This window comes from Molothrus ater, chromosome 11 (genome assembly GCF_012460135.2).
Source record: "Molothrus ater isolate BHLD 08-10-18 breed brown headed cowbird chromosome 11, BPBGC_Mater_1.1, whole genome shotgun sequence".
NCBI classification, from domain to species: Eukaryota; Metazoa; Chordata; class Aves; order Passeriformes; family Icteridae; genus Molothrus; species Molothrus ater.
In genome coordinates this window covers 5,947,988-5,973,462 of record NC_050488.2, presented here as the reverse complement: position 1 = coordinate 5,973,462, position 25,475 = coordinate 5,947,988, and the positions used below count along the sequence as shown (strand labels likewise).

Below are 25,475 nucleotides of genomic sequence, written 5' to 3'. Positions count from 1 at the left end.
AATTTCTTTAAATAATTTAAAATCCCTGTCTAAATATGAATTCACTTATAAATATGACCCAGAAAGCACATGTTTAAGTCTATTAGAAAGCAAAGCCAAGCACATGAATTTAAATTTAGTTCTTTAAATAACATTTGTTGTGTCTACATTGCAAACCTACCTACGTGACTGTCCTTCCTGGCAGGTGATGCCAAAGAGTATTGGCACACAACAGTGATTTTTCTGATTTTTAGGCTGTTTCATAAATGTCTGGAAGTTGCAACTAGGAAAAGAAATGCTCTCAGCTCTCTAACCTAGAGAGCACACAGCCAAAATGCTCTGTCCAGTGCCTCTGGCCCCAGGTCAACACTCTTCTGCTCGGAGCTGCCAAAAGCAAGAGCTCAGGAAAGCAAAGAGTTACCTAACAGAAAAGACATGGACCAAAGCAGGTTACTTTTTCTCCCCCTTGCACACAGTGGTAACAGCCATCAAGCACTGCATTTGCAACCTGGACTTGACCTATTTGCTTGTGGCTCAGGGTGGTTTTTTAGCTTTCACAGCTGCTGCTGAACATCAGACATCCCACACACGTACCTGACCTTAACCCCAATACTGGTTAAAGATTTACCTAATGCTGTTTACACACAAAACCTATGTTTCAGACATCAACCTGGAAACATAACTCAAAGGGCTTATGCCTCATGTTACTCCATATTCCATGCTTTAAACCAGATCATTCCCCCAAAATGCCTCTTTCAAGGGTTTCATCTCATCATGACTCCTATAAGCCCTTCTGAAACCTGTGGCAGACAAATCACTGCCTCCTGCTATGTACTATTCACAAGCCTTCAGATTTCTCTCCAGCAGACAGTGCTCTGTGAAGGCAAGTAGAAGATTTATGTTAAATCCTGCTTATTTATAGAGGTCTAAAGACAGTGTTAAGCAAATCAGTTTCATCCCACTCCTATGCATTTTCTGCAGCCAGTGTAAAATCAGCTCAAGGTAACTGAAGTGCAGCCAAGAAACAAGTGCTGAGTACAATCTGTTGGAATGCCAAGTAAGGAAACAAGAACTTTGCAAGGCAATGTTTTCTGAAACATCTCATGCTATTCAGAGGAAGCAAAGCCAGCCTGTTTTAAAATTTCAGCTTGCTGGGGTAGCACTAACCTTTACAAAACCATCCAGGAGCTGCAGCATCTGCAAGGTTTGAAGAAGGCAATAAAAGAAAATTACTCCAATTTGTAGGTCCTGTCCTCAGCTCCTGTATATTAAATGGATTCAGCATCCTGTGAAACAAAACCTGTTACCTTAGAAGAAGCTTTGATAAAGAGGACTCCTCCATTTGAGGGAACTGAATGAACCCAATCAAGCTCTTCAACATGAAGCCCCTCCAAGTCGTATTTATGTGGCTTGCATTTACCTTTTCTGCAAGCAATGGAACGTTCCAGACAATTTTCCACAGTTTTCCAAGATGGAAAATTGCTCATGGTCAGCAGCAGTATTTATGATATTAATACCAAAGGCATCAGCAACAGTTTAAGTATCTTTTTTAATTTTCTTACAACCACTTAAAACTGTCATATAACACAAACTTTTGTACACTATTTACAGACAAAACAAGTAAAATATCCATCCAAAATATTTTTTAAAAAAATCCTCTGATTAAATTGTTACACCTGCTCAAACAATGGTGGGACTTAATAGGCATATTTTCTTGTGCATGTTTCTCTTCCATGTAGTACTTCAGTCTCACTGCATATATATTTTTTTTCTTTTAAAAGATAAAGAAAGATAAAACAAGCAGAAGGGACACAACACAATATGCATTTAAATCTTTGTTTAAGAACAAGCAGCTAATTAAAAAAGGCAAAATACAGGAAAAGTGCATCAGTTCCAATGAGTTAGTATAAGAAAGAGGCCCACAGGTGTGGAGCTGGCACCCTTTTAGGTAGAGATTCCTAGAAGACCTCTGATTGTCTATAGAGATTATTTAAAATTTATTTTAAACAGAAATAAAAAAAAAAAAAAGAAATTAAAAAAGGGAGGAGAAACATGACACCTCCAGATATTTTTTGTTTGTTTTGCCATGAGGTTTCTTGGAAACTGGTGCTCAACAACTTTCAGAGTGGGTGAGAATTCCTTTGTGCCCAGAGCTCAGTGCTGTCCCCGAGCCCCAGGGCTGCTCCCCCGGTCTGTGCCAGGCCAGGGGTGCCATTGTTTGTGCTAAGTCACTCAGACCCACTGCCCTGGAGCTCTGTCAGCACAGATCTGCTGGCTTCCATGGCTTAAAGCTGAGCCAAACACTGCTGGCTGGGCACCTGGACTGAGCAACTTTGTCTTCTCATCAAAAGTCCACTTGCATGTCTGGTGCATTCCAGAACAGATACCACCAAAATGACCACGGAGACAAAGTGTCACTAACCTTAACTCATTTTTGTTGTGTTTCATACAGATTGCTATTTTGGTTTTACAACAATAAAAGACAACACTTGTTGTCTCTGGTGTTCCCAAGTCCCATTGCAATCCTTCACCCAAAAGGCTGCCTTTGAAAACAAGGCTACATGCATGTTTGGGGAAGGGCAGCAGCACTCTGAAACAAGGGGTCAGCACACAATCCCTTGGAAGGGGAGCCTACATCCTACACCTGAAGTCTCCTGACCCAGCCTATGTTTTTGTGCTTAGTTACTTTTAGGTAATCTGAGCTCACAGTAGGCAGTAACCAGGCTGACACTTTGTGACAGGACTGGTTAAGGAGTAGCTTTGTACAGGATTATATTTTTGGGTTTCTGGTAAGGCTACTTCATCTAGTAACAACAGATTTGGTCCAAAGGTATCCAGTCTCCAACTCGAGCTCGATAGTTTTGAAGCCTATTCCATTACATTCAAAAATCTCACAAGCCACTGGGCTTTCTGCCAACAAAGTACCAAGGCTTGTACTTCATATAGAAGAATGGAGTGCTCAGTCCAATTGCCTGTAAATATATTTACACTTCTGTGGACCTAGCAGCTAAATACTCCTTCCCTCCTTAAAGCATCACTGGAATAAAGAACAAACACTAGCAAATCCTAAAACAACAACAAAATACTGCTAAAAGTTGTGACAGAGAATGCAATCTTTAAAACCACTCCCAAACTCTGTATGTACTGTTTCCATTAACCCCAGAAGAGAGTGCAAACACTCCTGGAGTTCTATACAATACAGAAATTATTCTGCCTTTTATTTCATTCCTCAGAGAGGAACTTTCAGAAATGTTTAGAGATAGGAAAAAAGTAGTCTTCATTCACCAAGATCAGTGCTGTACCTCTGCTCTCCTGGAAGGACTGCTTTCAGTTTAGGATGGACTGCAAGCTGCTTGTGCTTTGGGAATAATTCTACCACATTAAACCTCCATGGCATTTCTGGAGATCAAATACCTCTCTGTTACAGAATCCTTGAGTTGGTGCAGAAAGCACACAACAGTGACCCAACAAAATGCTCCTGCCTAACAAGGCTAAGCTTAGCCCAGTCAAAGTGGCACCACCAGGCTTCTAAAGCTATAACGTGCAAACCCAAGACTGCACAATGCATATGAAAACATGACAAGCAAGATCACACACCCTCAGTGGGTCAAGCCAAGGGTAAACTCCTGTTACCAGCCCATTAACAGTACACAAGGTTCATTTTCTTGTACTGGAGACATTTGTTAAGACATCAGCGCCTTTTCCTGGACTCCAGCTTTGTTGTACTGTATGGTGAATGATGTGCTAGAGGACAGCACAAACCCCTGAACCCTAAATTACTGCAGTCCCAGTGATTTCTGATGGTGAAACATTGCTGTCACCCAAATCCAAGATTCAGCCACCAGCTACACAAAATCCAGTTTTGAAGAAACAGAGTGACTAAAGCAGCACGTGAGCTCAAAGTCATACTGGAGTAAGATGAACAAGTAAGTGCAGTTGTGTCATCTGCCACACATAGAGAAAGAGGAACTTGAAACAGAGTCAAGTAGAAACACCATCCATCAAGATAAAGCCCCAATTATCCCTTTTAAATCCAGCAATAAAACAGAGTGCATTTTTTCCAGGAAACAGAGTGTACAGTACCCGTGTGCAGCATAAAAACATTTCACAAATAATGAAAACATCCCTTTTGAAAATCTCAACAAAAATAGATCCCATTGGGACCAGACTGTCAGTGCCTCCCAAAACAAGGCAGAAAAATCCAGCCTATAAAACATGCCAAAGGTGACCAGTGAGTATCCCACTAAGGGCTGAAACTGCTGACTGCTTATTTACTGAGAAAAGGAGTATGACATTTGTATTTAAAACCCCAGGCACCATGTTAACAGGCCCACTAAATGACATGTTCAGCTCTGTTCTCTCCTGACAACTACTTAAAAAGACATCTATCTCTCTATGGGGAAAGGTGGAAGCAACATCTCCTGGCTATGCAGGGCAATCCTGCCAGGCACAGGACAACAGAACCCTGGGAATTCTACAGCCCTGACCCAAAAGCATCATCTTCCAGCCCAGAAGTTCTCTGCTGGTCAAATTTCTCAGGACAAGATGCTGACAGCAAAGCAGCAGTGTTTCTTTAGAAATTTTTTCAAGCCTAATGGTTTATGAATGAGTTTGTCCTAAGGGATTGGAGTACAGGCAAATGATCTAAGCGCAATATGAAGAGCCAAAACATCCATTTATTTGCCACATATCTGGTGTAAGGAGGAAAAAGGGACACTTTGATTTCAATTTAGTTGTGTCTTCACACTCTGCTTACAATGTGGGAGAAAAATTGTCCTAGCTACACACTGCTCTCTCTCAGGAATATTCAGCTAATAAATAATCTGACATTTTGATTCTGGAACGAAAAAAAATCTGATTTAATAATTGTGTGAATAGTTCTGCCTTGACTAGGCAGTTACTCTAAGGGGCAAAAGCAACCATCCCCAGTTACTGAGCTCTGCTTAGACCCAGCAGTTTCCACTAGAGGCAGCTCCCCCCTCCACACCAGGGTAGCAGGTAAAGTCACAGGCTGTGCCAACTCAGCTCTCGGCCTACAGACCACATCCTTCTGAATCCTGCAGCTCACAGCTTTGGAATGGCCAGTCACACTGGGCCTAAGGGACACTCCAATCATTCCATCTGACCAGAGTAATCCCTGTTCATCAGAACCCAATAACTGCATCCTTCCTAAAGCCACTCCTGCAGCAAGCACCTTCCTAACTCACATGCATTCGTAGGCCAGGGGCTTCCTGCAGAGATGGATTTGAACAGGACATAAAGGAGCAGAGCTGCACACATCCAGCTCCTGCCTGTGCTCCTGCAAACACTGAGAACAGGCAGAGTGAATGAATGCAAGTCAGCTGAAACTCAATACTGCAGATGCAGATCTTGGACCTGATGTGAGTTTCCCCACACCTTTAATGGAAAGTAACATAAGCCCTGTTACTCCAAGTGTAAAACACTGGCCTACAGCAAGTGGCTGATTGGGTTTTATTACCATGGAAAATTAAAATCAGCAGTTCATCCTACTGTGAGTCTACTGATGGAACTAAGATGTCCCACTGGTCCTTTTCCTTTTCTGTAATAAAAGCACACAAATCCCTTGCCAACCTACCAAATTTTCATCAAGTCTGATCCTGAGCATCTGTAGATAGTTAAAAATACAAAGTCAAGCTCATAAGAGTTTCCAGAATGCAAACACTGGCAGAGCTATGTTGCAGTCCTCTATTGATTGCAGTTTCCTTAGTGTATTCTCTAAATAGATGTTCAGGTAGCAAAGCAAAAGTCTGCTGACAGGCTCTATGTACATGGCCCAATTGTCTGCTAGAAGAAAAAGGAAATAACTTCATACAATAAAGAAAAAAATAATCTGACAACCCAAATATAGAAAATGCAGAGGCACTTTCTCTTTCCTTCCTTATGTCCTACAGCCTGCCTGTAAGAGAAGTGCAAAATAATTCAGTTTTCTGGCATCTGAAAAAAGGAAACATCCAGGTTATGCCTACAGAAGTTTCAGCTAAAGCTTTGGAACAGAAGCTGACGTTGGTTTGCACTCTGGACATGCCCACAGAAGCCAGACTGCTGTGCAGCCACGGACCACGTGTCCAGAAAGAGCAGTTCCCTCCCTTTTTAGTTTCATCACTTCTACTGTTCAGGCTACAGAGGTAGTAAAAACAAAAGCAAAACCAACAACAGTGAAACAACCAAAATAAACAAAAAAAAACTTCAAAAGGAACCACACTCTTGCTATACTGTACATTCAAAACCCTGTGGCCACATTGTTGTCCTAACAATGAACAAATTCATTAAAAATCTCAACATTAACACACGAATGTGCAAAGAACACATTCCAAAGTCAGTGCTGTGGTAAAGCAAGTGTTCATCCACAGGGAGGGCAGGGGATTCTGTGAAACATCAGGAACAGAAAGGTTATTTCTGGCAGCCTACATGCGAACGTAAACAGGATCCATTTCTCCTTTTAAAGTTCCGTGCCAACAGAACTATTGAAATGTCATTTCCCACAAGAGGAGACTTTTCTGTCATCATTAAAAAATACATTAAAAAAAGGGAACCATAGAGCAAGAGACTATTGTGTTCCCGAGCTGGCAGCTGGAAGAGTAGCCCCTGTGTTTGCATTGGCATTTTGCTCCAGATGTTGTCTTCCTTCTGTTGAAATAGAAAAAATTGAGGCTGACACACACTTTTAGGTCACCAGGGCCTCAGTTTAAGTTCATTTGGCTTTACTTGCTAGAGAGGAAGGAGCATGGTTTTGTAGTTGTGCTTCAAAGGTCCACTTCAACTTGGCTGCTCCTCAGTTTGCAAACTGCTGGTAGAAGGCAAGTTTGACCCTCTCAATGTGATGGCAGAGTTTGATAGCTGGTCCAAGCTTCAAGTCCATGCACTCCTGAACAGTGGGCAGGGTCAGCAGCAGCAGTGCCTGGCCATCGATTTCCTGTCAGAAGACAAAAATTCCAGAGTGACTTTGTTGTTATTCCCCCTGCTCCTTCAGCTTTGACTTGCTGTAATTTCAGATTTGTGACCATTTTGATAGATGCTTCTTTCATGTTCCCTCAGGCAGCTTAAAAATCTCTCTCACACACAACAAATTAACTCCTTTCTTAAAATGCCAGCTCAAATCCACTGAGGCACTGACTCTCGGGAAATTCTACTGTAAAAAATACAACCCAACAAAAGAAATCAAGGGAATTTCATGCAGAAAGTCATTCTAACCAACAACTGCATCTTTCTGTAGAAACAGAAGTTCCACAAGGTGAAGTCTATCAGCAACATCCACCACCACAAACCACCCTAACCATTAGTTCTAATAGTACAGTTTTAATAGACACTGGTTTTATGGCAAAGTTTAACCAAGATGCAAATAAAATGTTGACTCTTGTCATGGTGCTTTGTTGTAGGCATTGTTTGTAGTTTTAAGATTCAGATGCTCTGCAGACCAAAATATCCTCCCCCCAGTAATGAGAAACCTGAAAAATTCTGGTCATTCCCTGAACTCTCCTCTCTCAAACACTTGGCCACAGGTTGCCCAAGTGTTTGTTTCTTCAGAACCCTATTAAAAAAAAATTCTTTTTCTGACTCCTTAGGGGACAAGAGGCCAAGTGACAGATTCAACATTCAACAGCCAGAAAATGATACCTGATCAAGGAAAATCCTTGCCAGGGGAGCACAGTCAGTGGATTTGAGGAATCGTACCACATCAGCCACGCTCCATTCCAGAGGGTTACTGTCCAGCTGCAGCTTTTCAGCAACTTCCATCTTTATGTCCTAGACAAGCCAAAAGAATTCCCAAAATATCACATATGCTTAGTCTTTATCACAGTCCTATGACTCAACCGTAACAAACATCAGGGATTTTTATTATTCTGTAAAGTTTTCACAACACCCTTCACGGGGAAACAGAGAACACACATTTTGTGGTTAATACCCCCAAGATTTTGGTGCTTGCTCAGCAGGGAGCAAGCCAGGGCAGAAATCTACATTCCAAGTTACCTTTGGCGAAGGAGGTTTATTTTCATCATCAGAAAAGGAGAAGGTCCTGAGCTTCCTCTTCCGCTTGTCTCGGTCCTGAGCCAGGGAATGAGACAGTTCACTCTGGGTGGGAGATGATGACAGGGATTTTTTCTCTGACACCTCTGATTCTTCAAGCAGCTCATCTTGGTGCTCTGAGGTGCTGTCCTCAGTCAGAGACTCTTCATCCACCTCATCCTGGTCATCCTCCTCTTCTGCCCCACTGCCCTGAAGAGTTAGGAGAAAAGAAAAAAAGCAGCTGTAACCCTGAAGTTACCAGGTTTGCTGTTTCAAATGAAGCAGTCCAAGATCACATCCCAGATCCATGAGCACTGTCCTACCTGGGGAGATCCAGCTGGAGTGTTATCCACGGACGTAGAAGAACGTTTTTTCTTATGAACAAAGAAATGTTTTCGTCTCTTCCGTCTTTTGTTTGGTTTCTTCATGGCTACTTCCAGGTTGCTGTGGCCACCCGGGGGCCGACCTATCCGCTTGTTTTTCCGCTTGCCATAATAGTGTGCTGCCAGGACAGAAGGAAGGAGCACACTGCTGAAATGCACCTTCAGTGTCTCTAGTTATGCTTGCCCCTCATCAGGACTGGAAAATCAATAGAAGGACACTTCCCAATAGGAATCCCAGTTCTTCAAATCTTCAAAATCACTATGTCTGTATTTTCCACTTCAATTTGGTTTAAGGAACGAGAGTTACTGATCAATTTTGTTTGCCCTGTAAAGACTTACTTCCTCCATCTCTGGGAAGTCTCCAAATGATCCTATTTTATACAAAAATTATCAAAGATTCAATCCAATTTAATGGTGCTTTTATGATGATTTGTAGTTTTTAAACATTGCCTCAATGCACTGCTTGTTCTCACAGTGTCAAATGGTTAAAGCTAGTCTACAAAAACCCTAAAAACTAAGAAAAGACCTTGAAAGTGTTGCATTTTTTTCCCCACCACAAATTGGTAAAAGCAATTATAATGCCACATTCTTGTCCCCAGAGTTGTTTTAAAAAGATAAAGTTTTAAGCACACAACAGAAGTTAAGCCATGGTTCTACCACTTAATTAAAAGTTAATTTTTTCTCTCCTACACACTGGAACATGAATATTTTGTAGGCCTCTCTATGCAGTGCTTGAGCTGCTCCTTCTGGCGTCAAAGCCAAAAGAAACTAAAATATAACACTCCAAACTCCACCTTGGTGTGGATCAGGGATCTACTCACTGTATTTTGTCTTTGTCAGGACAGAGCAGTTCTCTGAACATTTATCCAGCACCATCTGAGGGCCAAAGAGGTTTGGACAACATTCCAGCTTGATGCAGGTTTTCCTGCAGAAATCTGCCACCCGATCTGCCGTCCTCACAACCTCCACGGTGGCACGGTAGCTCTTGCCTTTGTACCTAGCAGTATAAATACAGGCATAATTAGGAATCTTCTAATTACCAGGATCAAAGGACTTCATTGAAAGGTGTACAAAAGTACTGAGATCAAACTGAGAAAAAATATGAGCAATGATGAACTTTATGGACTGCCAAGTCCAGGAAACAGGAGCTCATGTCTCTTCTGTCAGATCCCCAAATAAAGAAAATCCATCACAGAGGTGGCTGCAGTACCAAACACAGCAACACTGCCCCATCAACAACTACAAAACACCATCTGAGGCAACTGTCCAAGAGTTCAGATATTTTGTTTTCTTTGTTCACAGATGGTTCTCTCTCTCTTTGCTTTTATGGGATTGCAGAAATGCCCACTGTGCCATGGACAGCTGGTTCCTCAAACCAAGGCTGAGAGCAGTCACTGAGCCCATTCAGGTAACAGCAGACAGCTTTTGGTGAGCCTTTCTGCACTCATCCTATGGAGACAAGGGGACTACTGCCACATTTCCAATGAGCTTTTGTCCAGCTGCTGAACAATTCCCTGGGACAGTCACTTGCATGACTCCACATACTGCTCCTGATTGATTTAAATGAAGAAATTATTCCTTTTTGTTCACCAACCTTGCCATTACACTGAAAGAGCTGCACTGTGCAATATCTACCAGAGCTGCTCAGCATTTCTGCTTTATCCTTCCAGCACAGCTACAAGCATGTGCTGATATCTACCAGAGATGTTTCAGGCCTGCAAGTACCTAGGTAATACCTTGAAAAAACCAAATGTATCATCATAGTCCAGATATCCCTAGTGTCACTACTATGGCAAAAGAAAGCAAACAGCAACTTCAGTGAGACTAAACAAATATTTTTTTCTTTATTCCTCAGCCACACCTTCTATTTACACTAACCTTGTCATCTTCCTATTGCCCAGTTCAGAGCAGTCCTCCAATATATGGAAAGATGTCTTTTTATACATGAAACTGATCCAACAAAAGAATAACTGACACGTTCAAAATTATGCAGGAAAGTGTGCAGTGGCACATTGGGAAAATCTAATCTCTAATATGCAAACACAGTGACCTAATTACAAAACCATCCCTAGACTATAAAGGAGTATCCGGACTTATCAAATATATGCAAATACGTTCACTGCTCTTTTCCTAGCTGTAAAAGTAATCTTGCAAAAAGCTTTAACCCAAAAAGCTCAGCAGGAAAACTGGGACTGCTTTAGGGTAGACTGCTGTAGAAAGACATCCATGTCAGACCATTACAAAGCTTCTAACTTTATTTCTGAAGAATCTTTTTCCACTAAGAAATTTGAATGGAAATGCCTGAGAAGCTTCCCAAGCAGTACATGTTTTTGCTTTAAAACACTGACAATTATCTTCAGGTGAATTAAATAATCTTAAACTTCACCCTCAGGTCTGTCAGTACAATGCTGTACCAGTGCCACACCAGTCTCTAGCTGCTCACATGTAGCAGAGTACACTGCCATATTATGGAGCATTAAAATCACATGCACTCCACCAGAACTCAGAGAAATTTATAAAGAATGCAACACCTAATGGCTGCTGGCATCTTGATATGCTCTAAGCTATTTTTCCTTCCCTGAAACCTAAGCTAAAGCACAGCCTGCAGAGAACAGCTACTGGGACTGAGGAGCCAGGGAACAGGATAAGAATTTACTTGGCTTTTAGGGTCTCTCCATGGCCATGCCAGGCAGCCTCTTCATCCAGCTGCAGCTCTCTCAGGACACGGCTGGGTTTGTAGGCAGCATTGATCAATAAAGTGAGAACCTACAGTGTGGGAGGAAAGAGCAGAAAACATGTGTAAGTTATTTGTACAATAAATCTGTTTTAAAGTGCCAGGGCAGAATAGGAAATTGCTCCTATTCATCCAAATTATCTAGCATCAAAGCACTCATTCACAGCAGGATTACAGACACCTCCTGACAGTGCCAAAACGAGCACTGAGAGCAGCCGACACTTTGGGCCTTCCCAGCCCTCAGAATTGGTCTGCACAGTCACGAGTGTATCCAGCAATTTCCAAGTCATTGCCCTTGAATTACACATCACTAAATTAATGCCTGGGGCTGAGAACTCCCTAACTTGCATAACCTTGGCTAAATCTGAGCGATTATCTTAAAGATTGTGTGTCATGTGAAGTTGTGCCAAAAAACACTGCAGGATTTTGCTGCCTGCTAACCTACTGCTTACAACAAAACCATAGTGCAGAATCCTAAACTCTCATCTGTTTTGCTTCCATGAACCATGATAAGGTCTCTATTTTAATAAAATGATAATTTATTGAGTACTGTAAAGTAACTTGGAAGTTGTGAAGAACCAGAAGTTAGTGGGGGATAGTACAAAATGTGCACTGTAATTGTACTTTTTATGCTCACTATGTGCTTATTCCAAATCATTTCCAACTGGGTGCATAACAACCTTGACATTACAAATTTGCAGTTTTATTGCTACTAATGCAGCAGTCCAGAAATCAAAGAAAAGTATTAAATATAATGCAAGCACCAAACTCTTTCTAGGATTCCTACAGTGAGCAAGACTCACAACTGAAATGCATACAACTGAGCATACTGGCTGAACTTTCAGCACCACTCAGCACCTGCACATCAGCAGGATTTGTGCACACTTTCTGCTTTCAGGCAATGAAGCAGAGTAAACCTTCGAGATTAAATGAAGCTGCCACAGAACTTCACATTTGCTCTTTTGCAGTTCTTTCAATAAAATACTGAAATAGGCAGAAAGGATAGGGTACTTTTCTGCATGCAAAATTGGACCTTTTTCAATAGTCTGCTTGATTCTTGACAACCAGACTCTTGTTTTACAGCAGGTCTGCCAGAAAGTCTTTCTTAAGCTCTCTCCCTGTTAAGATACTTGGTAGGGAAGGAAAATTCCAGGTATGTTGAGCCAATTCTTATATATAAAGTAATCATTTCATGACAGCTCAAGTGTGCATATCCAGTTAGTTATGTCTTGGGAAATTTCCAGCCTCTCAGGTCAGATAATAACCACCTCATGAACTTATTTGAAATTTCAGAAAAATAATTATTACATTAAAGCATCTGTAAATTTGCTGTGAAACACCTTCTGGAGAAGAAGCTCTCTGGCATTAAAGACTGGCCCCCTCCTCCCTCAGTAAGATTAAGAAGCCAAACTGTAATTTCACCTGATCTATGCAAATTGTATCCAACTTAGAAAGCACAGATAACTCTCTTCATTTCCCAGTTACTGAATGTAGTTTGCCATTTTGACTAAGAAAATCTGTATTTCCTCTGTTTTACCATCAACAGTGCAAACCGTAAAGGAAATTTGGGATTATCTCCAGCTAATTTCTGTTAATTAAAATGGAAACATTTATTACAGCTATAAAAAGATACTAACTCCTTTGATTGTGGTAATTACAGGTTATACTGTTTTAACAGAAAATAAAACTCAGCAGTAGAAGGCTGAATGTTACTTAGATAAATGAGAGGCTTTTACTGTTATCAGCCATTCATAAAACCATTCATGATTTATACTTTATTATATGCAAAAAGACACTCCTCACTTATCAGCTTAAATTTCTGAATTACCCATCTGTAATTAGACAGACACTCTGGTGTTGAAGCTACTCTGCTGTTTGCAGTGTATCCATCAGCTCACCTCCTTCAGCACCAGCACACAGTTGCCAGGTCCCACAGACTGGGGCAGCTCTGCAATCCTGCCTTTGTTCAGGTAAGGCCCCGAGAAGCAGCGGTGGTTGAAGTAGATCTTTGGGCAGCAGTACTTGCCATTAATTACCACTGAGAAGTGAGAAATGAGAAAACAAACATGGAAATCACATGCTGCAAATGCCCCAGGAAAGAATCTCACAGTAGGTAACAGTTTATCTGCTGTAAAAAAAGGAGGGGAAAACGTCCTGAATGACAGGGATTTGAGGTAGTTTCTGTCACGTTTGCAATGGCACCATTAGTTATTCCACATTGTCAAAACATTTTTCATACTTCACACCCATGCTTGCAAATTGTCAAGCTGCAGTAAATAAAGATGGTCATGTATCAGAAAGGAAACATTCCCTCCTGGCTAGTCTGCTGCTTCATGGTACCACACCAGTGAGAACAGCAAAGACAAAGACAATCCCAACTTTTTGGTAGCAGAAGCAGTTCCTACAAAGCAATTACAGATACATTTTCCAGTAAATTTTCTCTCCCCCCAAACTTCTGCCACCAGAGAAACTGGCAGTTATTCTCCACTGTTCATCCTAAACTGCAGCATGACATTGTTTTGCATTTTTAAATCCTTTTCCTTTGATTAGCAAACAAAAGATTCGGCAACTGATAAAATGACCTCTGATGAAGTGAGATCAAGCTCTCTGAATTTATTTAATGGTTCAGCATTGCTCAAAATTTAAGTTTTAATATATATTGCAATACACTTACGTACAAAACCAATATTGTTTTACCCAGCAGTGTTCTAGTTTTTCTTGGCTGAGCAACACTACCACTTAAAGACTTTAAATTCAGCAGTTGAAAACTGGCAGATAAATAAATGAAGTCAAATTTACATTATGACTCTATTAAAAGCCAATTAAAATGATAAACAAGGACACATCATTTTTATCTTGCTTTCAGTGAAGCTTCAGATGTGCACTTCACTGTACAGAAAACAGCAGAGGAGGAGGCACTGTCTTGCCAAATGGATGGATCTGTGTGACTTTCACCAGCAGATGTACTTATTCATCACATTCCTTCTTGCAACAGTTGAGAAAATGATTAGATTTTGCCATCTGGCACACAAAGCAGTTTGCTGTTTGAATTGGTTTTGTTTATCACCATGATGAAGTTAACAATAAAACCAGAGAGATCTGCTTCCCAAAGCCAGAATCCAACAACTCTGAGCACAGATACAGCACACCTGCTTCTCCCACATTATCAAAATGAAGAGGTGACAACAGAAGGTCACCTGCATGGTCACAGTGCACATTCAGCTTCACATATCCTCTGCTGGAGGGGCAATGTTCTGGTGTAAGAATCTGAACACTGCAGGTTTTTGTTTGTTTCATTCATTTTTGAAGTTCAACAAATCATCAAGGGATGAAAATCTCCAAACCCTTTCCTCCCCTTCCCTCTCCTAAGAGGACTGAGCAGGTGAACTCTTACAGGATATTGCCTTTGTTAGCCTGACCTCTGTGATCAATACCTGAGTCAGAAGAGTTCAGTTCCTGGTTCTTTAGTCCATCATGAACTGTTCTTGAAGATAAAATTCTGAAATTGAAAGAAGGAGGTTGGGAAAACAGACAGACAGTCATGACAGTCACCTCTCTGTTACGAAAACACCATAACACTTTTTTTCCTCAGCTCCAGCCTTATTAACCTGCTTTTTATACCTCCCCTGTTTCACAATAACATACAGAAACTACCAAATTCCACTTGGAAAGGACTTCTGTCCTGCTACAGCGAGCAGCAATCCTTCCTTGCTTGAAGTCCATGGGCCACCATGGTGACAGACACCTCCCAAAGCTACCCACAGGAGTTTGCATCCCCTGACTCCTCCTAACTTCACATGTCCCAGCACAGGGCAGTGTACCCTCACCTTATGCATTCTGAAAAAGCTGGATTTGAAACAAAATACAACTAAAATGACTCCAGCACTCTGGTAAGGATCCCAACTGCAAAACATGGGGAAACAGTCTGCTCAGTATTTTAGGAGCAATGCAAACACTGGCAGGACTACTGACAGCTCTGGTGTTTGTAAAGCTGTAAAGAGTCAATAAAGGCAACTGTGAGCATTCCATGGAGCATTTCTGAGCAGGCTCACGAGACTGAGCTCCAAGTGCATGACACAGTTTCTAGACTCATTGTAGATATTAGCAGAACTCCTCTTTCTGCCTGCTTTGGGCCAAATTTAATCTGGGAAGGAACAATTACAAAAAACCAAATTCCAGGCTTTATATCTCCTCTTACTGTAGTGCAAAAGGTCTTTTTGAACATCAGCAGAATCTACCAGCATTAGCACAAATGGACTGTGGAATCTCTCAACCCTCAGTACAGCACTTCTGCAAATCTGCATCTTCCCTAACACAGCATATTTTCCAGTTGAAAAATAAAGAGAAAAAACTCAACAAAAACAACAGCAAATAACCTGTTACTTACTGTTTCTCTGGTTGAACTACTGCAATTTTTTTCTGCTTGTTTACTGAAAAAAAAAAAAGAGCAAAATATGAGAGGCAAACGAAGCATCTAGAACAATATATATCTAGTGGAGTCATTTCTTTAAGTTATACAGCAAAAAGAATCTATGTTCCCATCACTGTCAGACAACTGACCCAGTTGCATGAGAGGTAGACTGATCCAAGTAATTTGGAGAATCAGAAGGTTTACTTCAACTTCCATTAAAAATTCTTTAAATGAAGCATGCACATGCCCAGTTTTCTACGAAATTTTACCTTCTGTGCCTCTTTATTTGCATCAGAGCCCCATAACCACCTGAACTACCATCCAGAAAAGGGATGACATGCTTTCTTTTTCAGCACCCAAAGGTTATGTTCTTTGGCACAACGTGTCACTTTACTGGCACAGTAACTTCAGCACTTTAACTTTGAAATGGAATGAAATCAGCTGGTTAGAAACACCAATGACTTCAGCCAATTGCTATGCAGGAAAACACAGTTGCAAACAAATCAGTCATTTAGGTGATGGGTCCACTTGCTAATTCTGGCTTTCACAACCAGGTAGTAAAATAAAACAAGGTAATGCAACATTATGCCTGTTCAGCAATTTCATGCTTTGGCCCCGACAAACTTCTGGATTTTTTTTTAAATCATCTTTTATCTAACCAGGATCACCCCTCTTCTTCCTCATGTGTCCTTGGCAGTGCAAGCAGATTAATTTCTCTTGCTTTGACTTGCAGAAAATAACAGCTCGTTTCAATCTAAAAATTTTCTTATCTTACCTAGTGAACACTAAAGAAATTCTTCAGTTTCTCCAACCCCCATTAAACTTTAATAAACATGCCTCACTAACCAGTTGAGAGAAGACAGTTATTCTACCTACTAGTGTAGTTAAAAAGGTAGGGTTTACTCTTCAGCACTTTGTCATTAGGGATCATCACCACCTGGCCCATTGAGAAAATCAGTTTCCTTTATTTTGACTCCAAATGTGCACACAATCCACATTGCTTCGTTGTGGCATTAATTTGACTTTGCACAAGTGCACACGTAAAATCAGTATCAGGGTCAGACACATGGCAAGAACAGCTCAGACAGAAGTAAATGCAGAGCAGGGGGGGTGTTCACACACAGGTAGGATTTGTTTGTTAGGCCAATGGATTGTCCCCACAGTGTGCAGGGGCCTCAAGCCAACACTGTGGGGTTTGAAGTTGTAGGGCTTCCAACTGGCCCCAACAGCCAGGGGAACAGTTGTGCAACACACAGATTCTCTGTGCATGATGAATGTTTCCAAACTCAGCCATGCCAGCAATAATTCTGCAGCAATTTGCTCTGGCAGGTCTCACCAGCTCTACCCCACCACTGCAAACAGAAGAGAACTGGTACCTATTGCTTTGCGAGGAGGCCTGAGCTGATATCCATTCGTCTCACACCAACCCACTGGAAATATATTCATTGATTCCACACTCACTATACACTCAGGGACAGGTTTCTTGGAGCCTGTTCAGTTCAGAAAAGGAAAAATTGAAACAAGTCATAAAACCTCTAATTTGGTTAACACTTGCTGCATGTTTGTTAGTGAAGCTGCTTTGATTTATGGTGTATCTGTTACGGTGATAACAATAACAATCATTTATTCATCCCCTTTTACTGACCAGATTCTTTCCTGACCTCATTTACTTCCTCCTAAAGGCTGGAGATGGGAATTTTCCTTCTGCAGTTTAGCAGAGATGCACAGTGCATAGCAAGTGCATGCTGATGTACTTCCAATCAAGAAATGGGATTATAATGGAGAACAGCTGACACAGGCTTACTCTATCTTAATGAAGAAACTTTCCTTCCTAGGTCTGGCCAAGGCTTGCTCAGAATGCAAGTCACTCATCTGTGAAACTGTCCCAAGGCCCCTGCTTTCCACAAGGCCCCGCTCAGCACTTTGCACGGTGCACGAGCCCAGCACTGACACTGCAATGCACAAATGCCATTTTTGCCTTAAATAAGCAGTGCCAGCCAAGGCAAACTGGAAACAGACAATGCAAGTGGGTTTTGACTATGATTTCATTGAGGAAACAGTGCCTTGCTGCCCATATTCCGCACACAGTGAGTTTGTTCCAAATACTCATCAGGTGTGGGGATGGCACTAGAAGCCAGTGTAGTGACGGGCAAGCACTCCTCTCTCCCCCCAAACCAGCTTACCCTCCAGCTGAAGCCAGAGGTATGAATCTTTTAACTTGGTGACTGTAGCAATGCAAACTTCTTCAGGATCAACTGGGTTCACAGCCTCGAGTTTCATGTTCTCTTTAAATCCATGGTCAGAAGTTAACTAGGAAAAAGCCAGAATACTTCAGTAAGGCACCAGCTGTGTATCCAGGAAAGGATATGAATATCCACGAACAGGAGCAACACAAAGCCCTCAGAGCCTGAATAACACAGAAAGATACTCAGAGGAGATTTCAGATAATTAGCACACTGTAAACAAGTAAGATATATCAGGAACTACAATGAATTTAAGTTTAAAAAGGCTCTACAGAAAGACCTAGCAAATTTGTCCCCAAAAAATAAGGATGCTCAGGCTCACTGAAAGGATTGAGTGCATTCTCAGCAATCAGAAATTCTCTGCTGCTTGCCACCTGAGTGATAAGTCTGACAAATAGTCTGACCAGGTTCTCTATTCTATCATGTTAACTTGGAAATCCACTTTACGTATGCAAATAACATTCCTGCCTCATCTGAGCTCTGGCAGGCAGAATAGGAAGCTTTCTTTTACATTTTTTGGATAAATAGGGTCTTACTTTATTCACCAATACAGTTTGCATTTATATATATATAAAAAAAATCCCTAAAACATAAGAATAGGTATTTATCCAGCTCTGGAGCTCTTGAATTAAAGATAAGAAGTACCAGCCAGACAGAGGACTCTTCTTCCCAGAGCCACTCTGCAAAGTAATTACAGGATCAATACATTATGAATTCTGGAACTAGCCTACAGTGATCAACTCTTCTCAGAAAGGGATAATAAATTCAGTGACCTGTTCTAAGATGCTATAGTTTACAAGACAGAACAAGGGCAACAAGAATTCATAGCCAGCAACACTCTCTTCAAAAACTGGTAATTATTCATTCTAATTTCTCCCCCTAAGCACTGCAATAGCCCAAGTATGGTAAATGAAACTGGAAGGCAGGTGTAAATAGCACCCTTTCCTGCTTGACAAGGTATTGTGCTTTGGGGGACAGCAATACTGTCACTGAACCAACAAAAGCCCAAAATCTTGCATGTCCTTCAGGCACTGGTTAATGTAAAATGATTATTTGGTACTAATCTAAGATGACTTTGTATTGATTAATACAATAGAATTAATTTTTCAAGCTGAAAGGATGGAAGACTGAAAGAGTACCCTTAGTAAATGAAAATAAGGTCTATTAAAAGGCTCTGTTTCCACAGTTACAGGAGTGACAATGACTGATGCTGTTCTATGTCTCTTCCACGGACTCTTACACATCTCAATTTCACAAAACAAACATTTATTTTCAGTCTGCTTTATCATAATGAAACATTTGGTCCACTGCCTCCCTATCTAGGAAGCTGGCATGCAACTATTTCAGTTCACTCTCATTTATACTGTCTTATCTCTTCTGCCTCCTGAGTTATCACAGGTAAGGTGTTAAGGTGCTCAAACGTGTCCAGAGGAGGGCAACAAAGCTGGTGAAAAGCTGGAAGGAATGCCCTGTGAGGAACAGCTCAGGACTCTGGGTTTGTCCAGTTGGAGAATAGGAGGATGAGGAGTGACCTCACTGCTCCCTGCAGCTCCCAGAGGAAGGGATGTGGAGAGGGAGGTGCTGATCTCCAGGGACAGGATGTGTGGGAAAGCTTCCAAGGGCAGGTTCAGACTGGACACTGGGCAGCACCTCTTTACTGAGAGGGTGGTCAAACACTGGAACAGGCTTCCCAGAGACGGGCTCAAAGCTCCATCCCTGTCAGTCTTTGGACAACACCTTTAACAACACATTTTAATTTTAGCTTAACCCAGAAGAGGGTCAGGGATTGGATAGGGTAATTGATCACTGCAGGTCCCTTCCAGCTCAAATATTCCATTCTACTTGGAAAAGCAATTAAAGTAAGAAACAAAAGAGGTTCCTGTCCCTGGAGTCAGGGGTGTCACTGAGGCAGCAGAGGAGATTTGCAGCAGGAGAACCTTACCAAAGGGAAGCAGCTCTGGGGAGCTGCCTCGGCCCCGCACTGCTTGAGGTAGTCAGCCCAGTCGAAATCCTGCCCAGGGTAACCTAGGACAGCAAAGAGCCAAGGGTTAGAGCTTAACAGCTGAGATTCATTTCAAACCCACCTGACATACAGAGCCCAAGATCTGTTTGGGTTACTCAGGTTTGTGAGCTGACTTAGGGCTTCAGGGAGCCATGTGAGGTCAGACCACTCCAACCTGAATCGTGAATCTGCCAAGCAGACAAGGGCAGCAGCTGAAACATGGGAAACCAGTTTCACCCCTTACAGTTTCACCCATCTTAAACAGTTTCACAGAGTACAGATGAAATTCAGGAAAAATTTCTGCAACTGCTGTTGTGTCAGCTCTGAAACTAATTTTTTAAAACAGATCATTCAAAACGTGCACAATATCAATACACTGCTCTCTCAAAGACATGTTAAATGCTAAGTCATTAAAGAGAGAAGTAAGATGTGCCAAGAGCCTCATCAAGTCTGATAAAAGCTGTAGATCTGCACACCTCTGAAGGGAAGTGTCTTAACAAGGAGTCCATCAGGAGACAGAGAATCCTTCCAAGAAAAATTATATTCTTCTTGGGGGAAATACTTGGCTTTCCTGTGATCTAACAAAAAGCAAATAACTGAAGAGAATGGGGCCCAAAAGTGTGCTGCCATGTCAGTTTGAGGCTGGCAGTAAATTAGCAAGGACACAAGTGCTGCACTTATTCCACTCCCCTTAAAGGGACACCTGTGACAACAGTTTAAGAAATCAAACAAAATTTTAAACCCACTGTATGAATATAGTATTAACATGACAATCTGAAATTGTACAGAGCCAAAGTTTCCCCCAGAGCCTTCTTTTCTCCAGGTACTCCCTGCTCCCTCAGCTGCTCCTCACAGGCCTTGGGCTCCAGCCCCTTTCCCAGTTCCATTCCCTTCCCTGGACATGCTCCAGTCCCTCAATGTCTGTCTTGTAGTGAGAGGCCCAAAACTGAAGCCAAGGTTTGAGGAGTGACCTCACCAGTCCAACCAAACTTATTCTGTGACTCTTCTCCTCAGAAAGGGCTGAACCACAGAAAGACTTAATTATCCATTTATCTCAGTTTTACCAGTGCCAGTAGGGCTCTTGAGACCTCACACAATTCAGAATGACCACCATGTCCAGGGAGATAAGAACAGAAACTTAAAATATTTGTCAGCTCCAGTCACACGCCTATAAAGTGAGATTTCACTTTATACATGCAAAATTCTAGGAAATGCTGGTCAGGCAGAGCCACTTTTCACACCTTATCCAAGCAAAGGCAGGAGACAAACATCCTACAGTCTCTGCCCCCCGATGTAAGGAGCAGCTAAAACAAAACACCCTGAATTGTGAGGGCACAAGTAAGAGAGCAGAGGACCAGGTTTTACAGTACCATTGACATTTCTAGTTTGAGAAAATGAATAAATATTTCAGGAGTGCAGGAACACTACGCTATTCCCTTATGTCCTAAAGCTATGTTTCAACAATCTGCAACAGTGCCTGATAGGCCATTGGTCAAAAAAATAGTTCATTAACTTCTGAGTGATAAGATAGCCTAAAAATATTATAAAATGTTGGATAACAATGTTCCAGTTTGACCAGAAGCAAAAATCCAATGCAAATGACTACAGGCTTCTAATAGCATGTTAATTAAGTCTGAAATCAACATTTCTTTCAGGCCTGGAACACTCACTCCATCCATTCCAGTGTTCAGGTTGTTATGCATGACATCCTCAGCCTCTCTCATCCTCCCAAATCAACACTCGTGCCTGGGAAACAGTTCCCCAGACTCAAACCTCCTGATTTTCAGAGCTGGATTGTCACATTCACATTTTCTGAAAAATCCCTTCACCCAGGATTTTTCTCCTGAGAAGCTGAGAAGCCTCAGAGAAAAAGGAAAACAACCATTATCTGCTTTGCTTCTCCTGTGTTTTGCTCCTTTGGAATGTGGTTGGAGATTGTTTCATTGGTTTCTGGTGAGTTGTTTTGTCTCGTTGGCCAATCAATGCCAAGCTGTGTCGGGACTCTGGAGAGAGTCACGAGTTTTCATTACTAAATTTTTAGCATTCTGTAAGTATCCTTTCTGTATTCTTTAGTATAGTATAGTTTAGTATTCTTTAATATAATATAGCATTATAAAATAATAAATGAGCCTTCTGCGAACACGGAGTCAGATTCATCATTCCTGCCTTCGTCTGGGGGCAACACAAATACAATTCTGGATCTTTGCTGTGCTGCTCTGTCCATTGCTTTGCCAGGTGCTGTGCTGAGCAGAGGGGAGCAGGAGGAGGCTGCACAGACATACCTGGTGGGGGGCTGAGGTGCAGCCCGTTCTTCAGGCTCCACTGCACCGGGAAGATGCCGGCGCTGTTGAGGTGACAAACGTAGCGCTGGCTGCTGGCGCGCTCCGCTCGCAGGTCATCAATTTCTATCATGAAATATTTGTCATTGTACACCTGCAGTCAGCCAAAAGAGAACCATGGGCTCTAGTGAGATGCAGATTCGGAGAGCTTTATTAAACAGCAGCATTGCCTGATGGAAACCCTTTAACTTTAAATACTGGGAGGGTTAGGAAAAAATAAAATTAAAAGAATCTTTGGGATTCATAAACCAGCAGATTCATCTGCGTTATCCAGAAACTTAACAAACATAAATAATAAAACTTTATGTCTGAGCACTGAAAAGATAAGGTGACCTAGTGCTTTAGGGAATTTTCTCATGAAAGATGCACAGAAATTAGCATCTGTGGTCTTTCAACTATTCTATAACAAACTGCTTATTTCAACAAGGCTGAACTGCATCCCAGGATGGACTGTCACCAAAAAAAACCACTACACTCCTGAAGCAAATAGAAGCAGGACAAGCAAATAGCAAGAAAATGAACGCCTGATCATGTTGGAGGGTTTTCAATTCAGCTTTGAAATCCAACCTTGTTTGGAAATCAGGCCACCTAAATGTCATGTGTAGTGTAAGGTTATGTCACAGTAATGACATAACCTTCACAAAATCAAAACCCCAAAAAACTATCTCCAGGTGGATACTCAGATTGTGAGGGTATATACCCAATTTTAAAAATCTGGGTTTGACAATTTTCATCATTTGATATTTTGAGCTTATATCTTTATGGAACTTTTCCCCTCCATTGAAATCCAGTGGCTTCACCATCAGCAGCTGTTTGATCAGGCAGCCTGTCCCCTGAGGGAGACATACAAAACACTTCATTTGGAAACTAGCACAAGATTTTAAGATAACCAGTTAATGAGAATTCCCTGAGCATTTGAGAACAGAAGTAGCAGTAGAAGTGAATCTCAGCAGGGCTGGTTTAAGAACTTTGGTACCTTGAGAACTGTAGCAGGAGAGATAACAAAGGGCGCCATTGGGTCCACAGCTTCCAGCTTCATGCCTTCGGAGAATGAGTGCACTCCGATCACAGGTTTATCCTGGAAAATGATGTGTTGCTCTGATTACCTGCCCTCCTCCACCAAAAAAGAGACATACCTCACATATATTAACTGAAGAAGATGAGTTTTTAAGGAGTTTTTATCAGTTCATTCCAAGAAATCAACGTGTCTCAGTACCAGCAACTTCTCTGAATGACAAGGCCAACAATGCCTCCTGAGACTGACGGTTTTTGATGAGTTTTAGGGATTTGAGTCTCTGTGACTTCTTCCTCTGCCATTCTCCACACAGAAGCAAGATTTGATAATACACAGTGGTCTCATAAGTCAATAGAAATGTTTGGAGGTTTTTCCCTGTAACCTTTAGCACTCCTCATGAACTACACTAAATGAGAACTATACAGGCCTCTATTTCCACTCTAACAGAAACCCGCAGAACAGGGCTCTGACTCCAGAATTATCTCTATCTCTGTACAGCACCCAACAAATTCAAGAGCAACAGCACCTCTACTTCTACTTATGGGTCCAAACAAAGCTGAGAAAGATGGACTAAGAACCTGAAGAACTAAAACATGTGAACCAAGACAACTAATGACTCACATAACTGTCATGGGTGCGTTGTCTAACTTAGCAAGAATTGATACCAGTATGATTATTTTCCCTTATAATTACATTTTTAAACCAGAGAGAGGGAGGGAATAAATTTTAAAAACCAACAAAACAAAACAAGAGAATTCTGGATGCCTGACTTCCCTGAATCATTGCTCAGGAATATAGCATTTCCATGGTATCATCCACAGCATTAAACTACCTTAAAAAGATCTGTAGGAACAGATGACTCTTCCTCCTCCTCTTTCACCTTCTTCAGGATCTCTTGCCAATCTGCTTCACTCCTCAAGGACCTAATGGCTTGAGGAAAAAGAGAGGGAAAGAGTAAGTAGTCATTTTTCTTCTTCTTTTCTCTCAGAACACCTAGCAATAAAGTTTGATTTGTGCCCCTCTAAACGGCCGAATTCTTTATCCCAAGGTTTCCCCTCATCAGCAAACATGTTACATCACTAGCAAGCTCATAAGCCATCCCTTTGTGTTTCTGCCACTTTTTGCCCCTCTTCTTTGCTGATCTGCCCTGATATGGACATGCCTGTCCACCTCTGCCTCTGCTTCCATGCACTTGTTCCTTCTTTTAAGGAAGATTTTCATATTTTTAAATGGTATCTAAATCAGTCCAGTAGGCTTGAGCTGCAAAAGTTCCTGCTGAGCAGCGCTCCAAAGCCACAAGACTTTTTCCACCCCCTCCAGGAAAACAAACATACCAAAAATAACCAAAATCATGATGTCAATCCCTTCCTCACTTCTTTCCTTTGCACACACAGGAGGAAAGTTTTGACAGGCAAAAGCATTCAGAACAAATGGGTGAAAAGTCTTGTAGGACTACTTGTGTCTTCCCCTACATTTTATTAGGTACAGGACTTGTCAGATCACACAGATTATGTGACCACCACGTGCACCCAGAAGGACAACTCAGAGCACTAAAGCAGCAGCCACTACCCTCCGATCACCACATACAAGATCTGTGTTTTCAAGTACCTGAAGGTGGTTGCAGGCTGTATCCATGCTGAGCTGCCCAACCCACTTGGTGAAGGAAAGGGTCCAAATAGAAGAGCCACTGGTCAAATTTGTCCAAATCCTCCAGGCCCTCATAGCGCAGCTTGAGCCTCCCACCAACGTTTTCCACCACGGTGACGATCCAGGCTTCCAGGGAGTCCCGGGTGTTCTGCAGCTCCAGTCGGGAGCCAGGTGCGATGAGATCCAATGGATTTTTCCCTCTGTGAAGCTACAGAAAGAATACAAATTATTCTGTACAAGAGAATAAAACAAATGCCATATTTCCACCTCCTTACACACATTCTGTCTGCATAAATAAAGTATGAGCACAGAAGCACAGAAATCCATGTCCCTTCCTAACACAAGCCAGAAGTGACAATGTTCAGAATCGCTGGTGTTTGTGTCAGAGCTTCTGCACTGCCTGTAGACACAGTCACACATTTCACTGAAGTCCTCATTATCATTTGCAGAGACATTATCATTTATATATTCCAGGTTTGAAGGAAACATGAATAACCTCTTTCTAAAACTGAGTCATCCAGCACACAAAGATGACTAGACAGAAACATACAGACAGAACTGTTAGCTGTAATGAAGGTGTCAAAGGCATTTTCCAAAAACCATTATGTTCTGTGTTTTACAACCAGACACTGATGTAAGGTGCAGATATTGTTTTAAGTGCAGAGCAGGGGATAAAAAAATTGGTTCTTCACTTGCA

The 25,475-nt window shown here is 41.7% G+C and overlaps 1 protein-coding gene across 2 annotated transcripts in view; it reads right to left on the bottom strand.

Moving 5' to 3' along the window:
* Positions 1 to 1,509: 1,509 nt before the first annotated feature.
* Positions 1,510 to 25,475, bottom strand: part of SFMBT1 (Scm like with four mbt domains 1) — an 81,502-nt gene continuing 57,536 nt past the window's right edge. For both annotated transcript variants that reach the window (XM_036391095.2, XM_036391094.1), the window contains exons 6-21: positions 24,740 to 24,986; positions 23,964 to 24,061; positions 23,093 to 23,194; positions 22,060 to 22,210; positions 19,718 to 19,800; positions 17,716 to 17,842; positions 16,909 to 17,022; positions 15,509 to 15,551; positions 14,556 to 14,620; positions 13,020 to 13,159; positions 11,044 to 11,153; positions 9,209 to 9,384; positions 8,328 to 8,506; positions 7,969 to 8,214; positions 7,615 to 7,743; positions 1,510 to 6,913 (exon numbers count right to left, since the gene is read on the bottom strand). In XM_036391095.2, the coding sequence (XP_036246988.1) occupies positions 6,773 to 6,913; positions 7,615 to 7,743; positions 7,969 to 8,214; positions 8,328 to 8,506; positions 9,209 to 9,384; positions 11,044 to 11,153; positions 13,020 to 13,159; positions 14,556 to 14,620; positions 15,509 to 15,551; positions 16,909 to 17,022; positions 17,716 to 17,842; positions 19,718 to 19,800; positions 22,060 to 22,210; positions 23,093 to 23,194; positions 23,964 to 24,061; positions 24,740 to 24,986 (2,151 nt within the window). In that variant the 3' untranslated portion in view covers positions 1,510 to 6,772. The remainder of the gene's footprint in view (positions 6,914 to 7,614; positions 7,744 to 7,968; positions 8,215 to 8,327; positions 8,507 to 9,208; positions 9,385 to 11,043; positions 11,154 to 13,019; positions 13,160 to 14,555; positions 14,621 to 15,508; positions 15,552 to 16,908; positions 17,023 to 17,715; positions 17,843 to 19,717; positions 19,801 to 22,059; positions 22,211 to 23,092; positions 23,195 to 23,963; positions 24,062 to 24,739; positions 24,987 to 25,475) is intronic.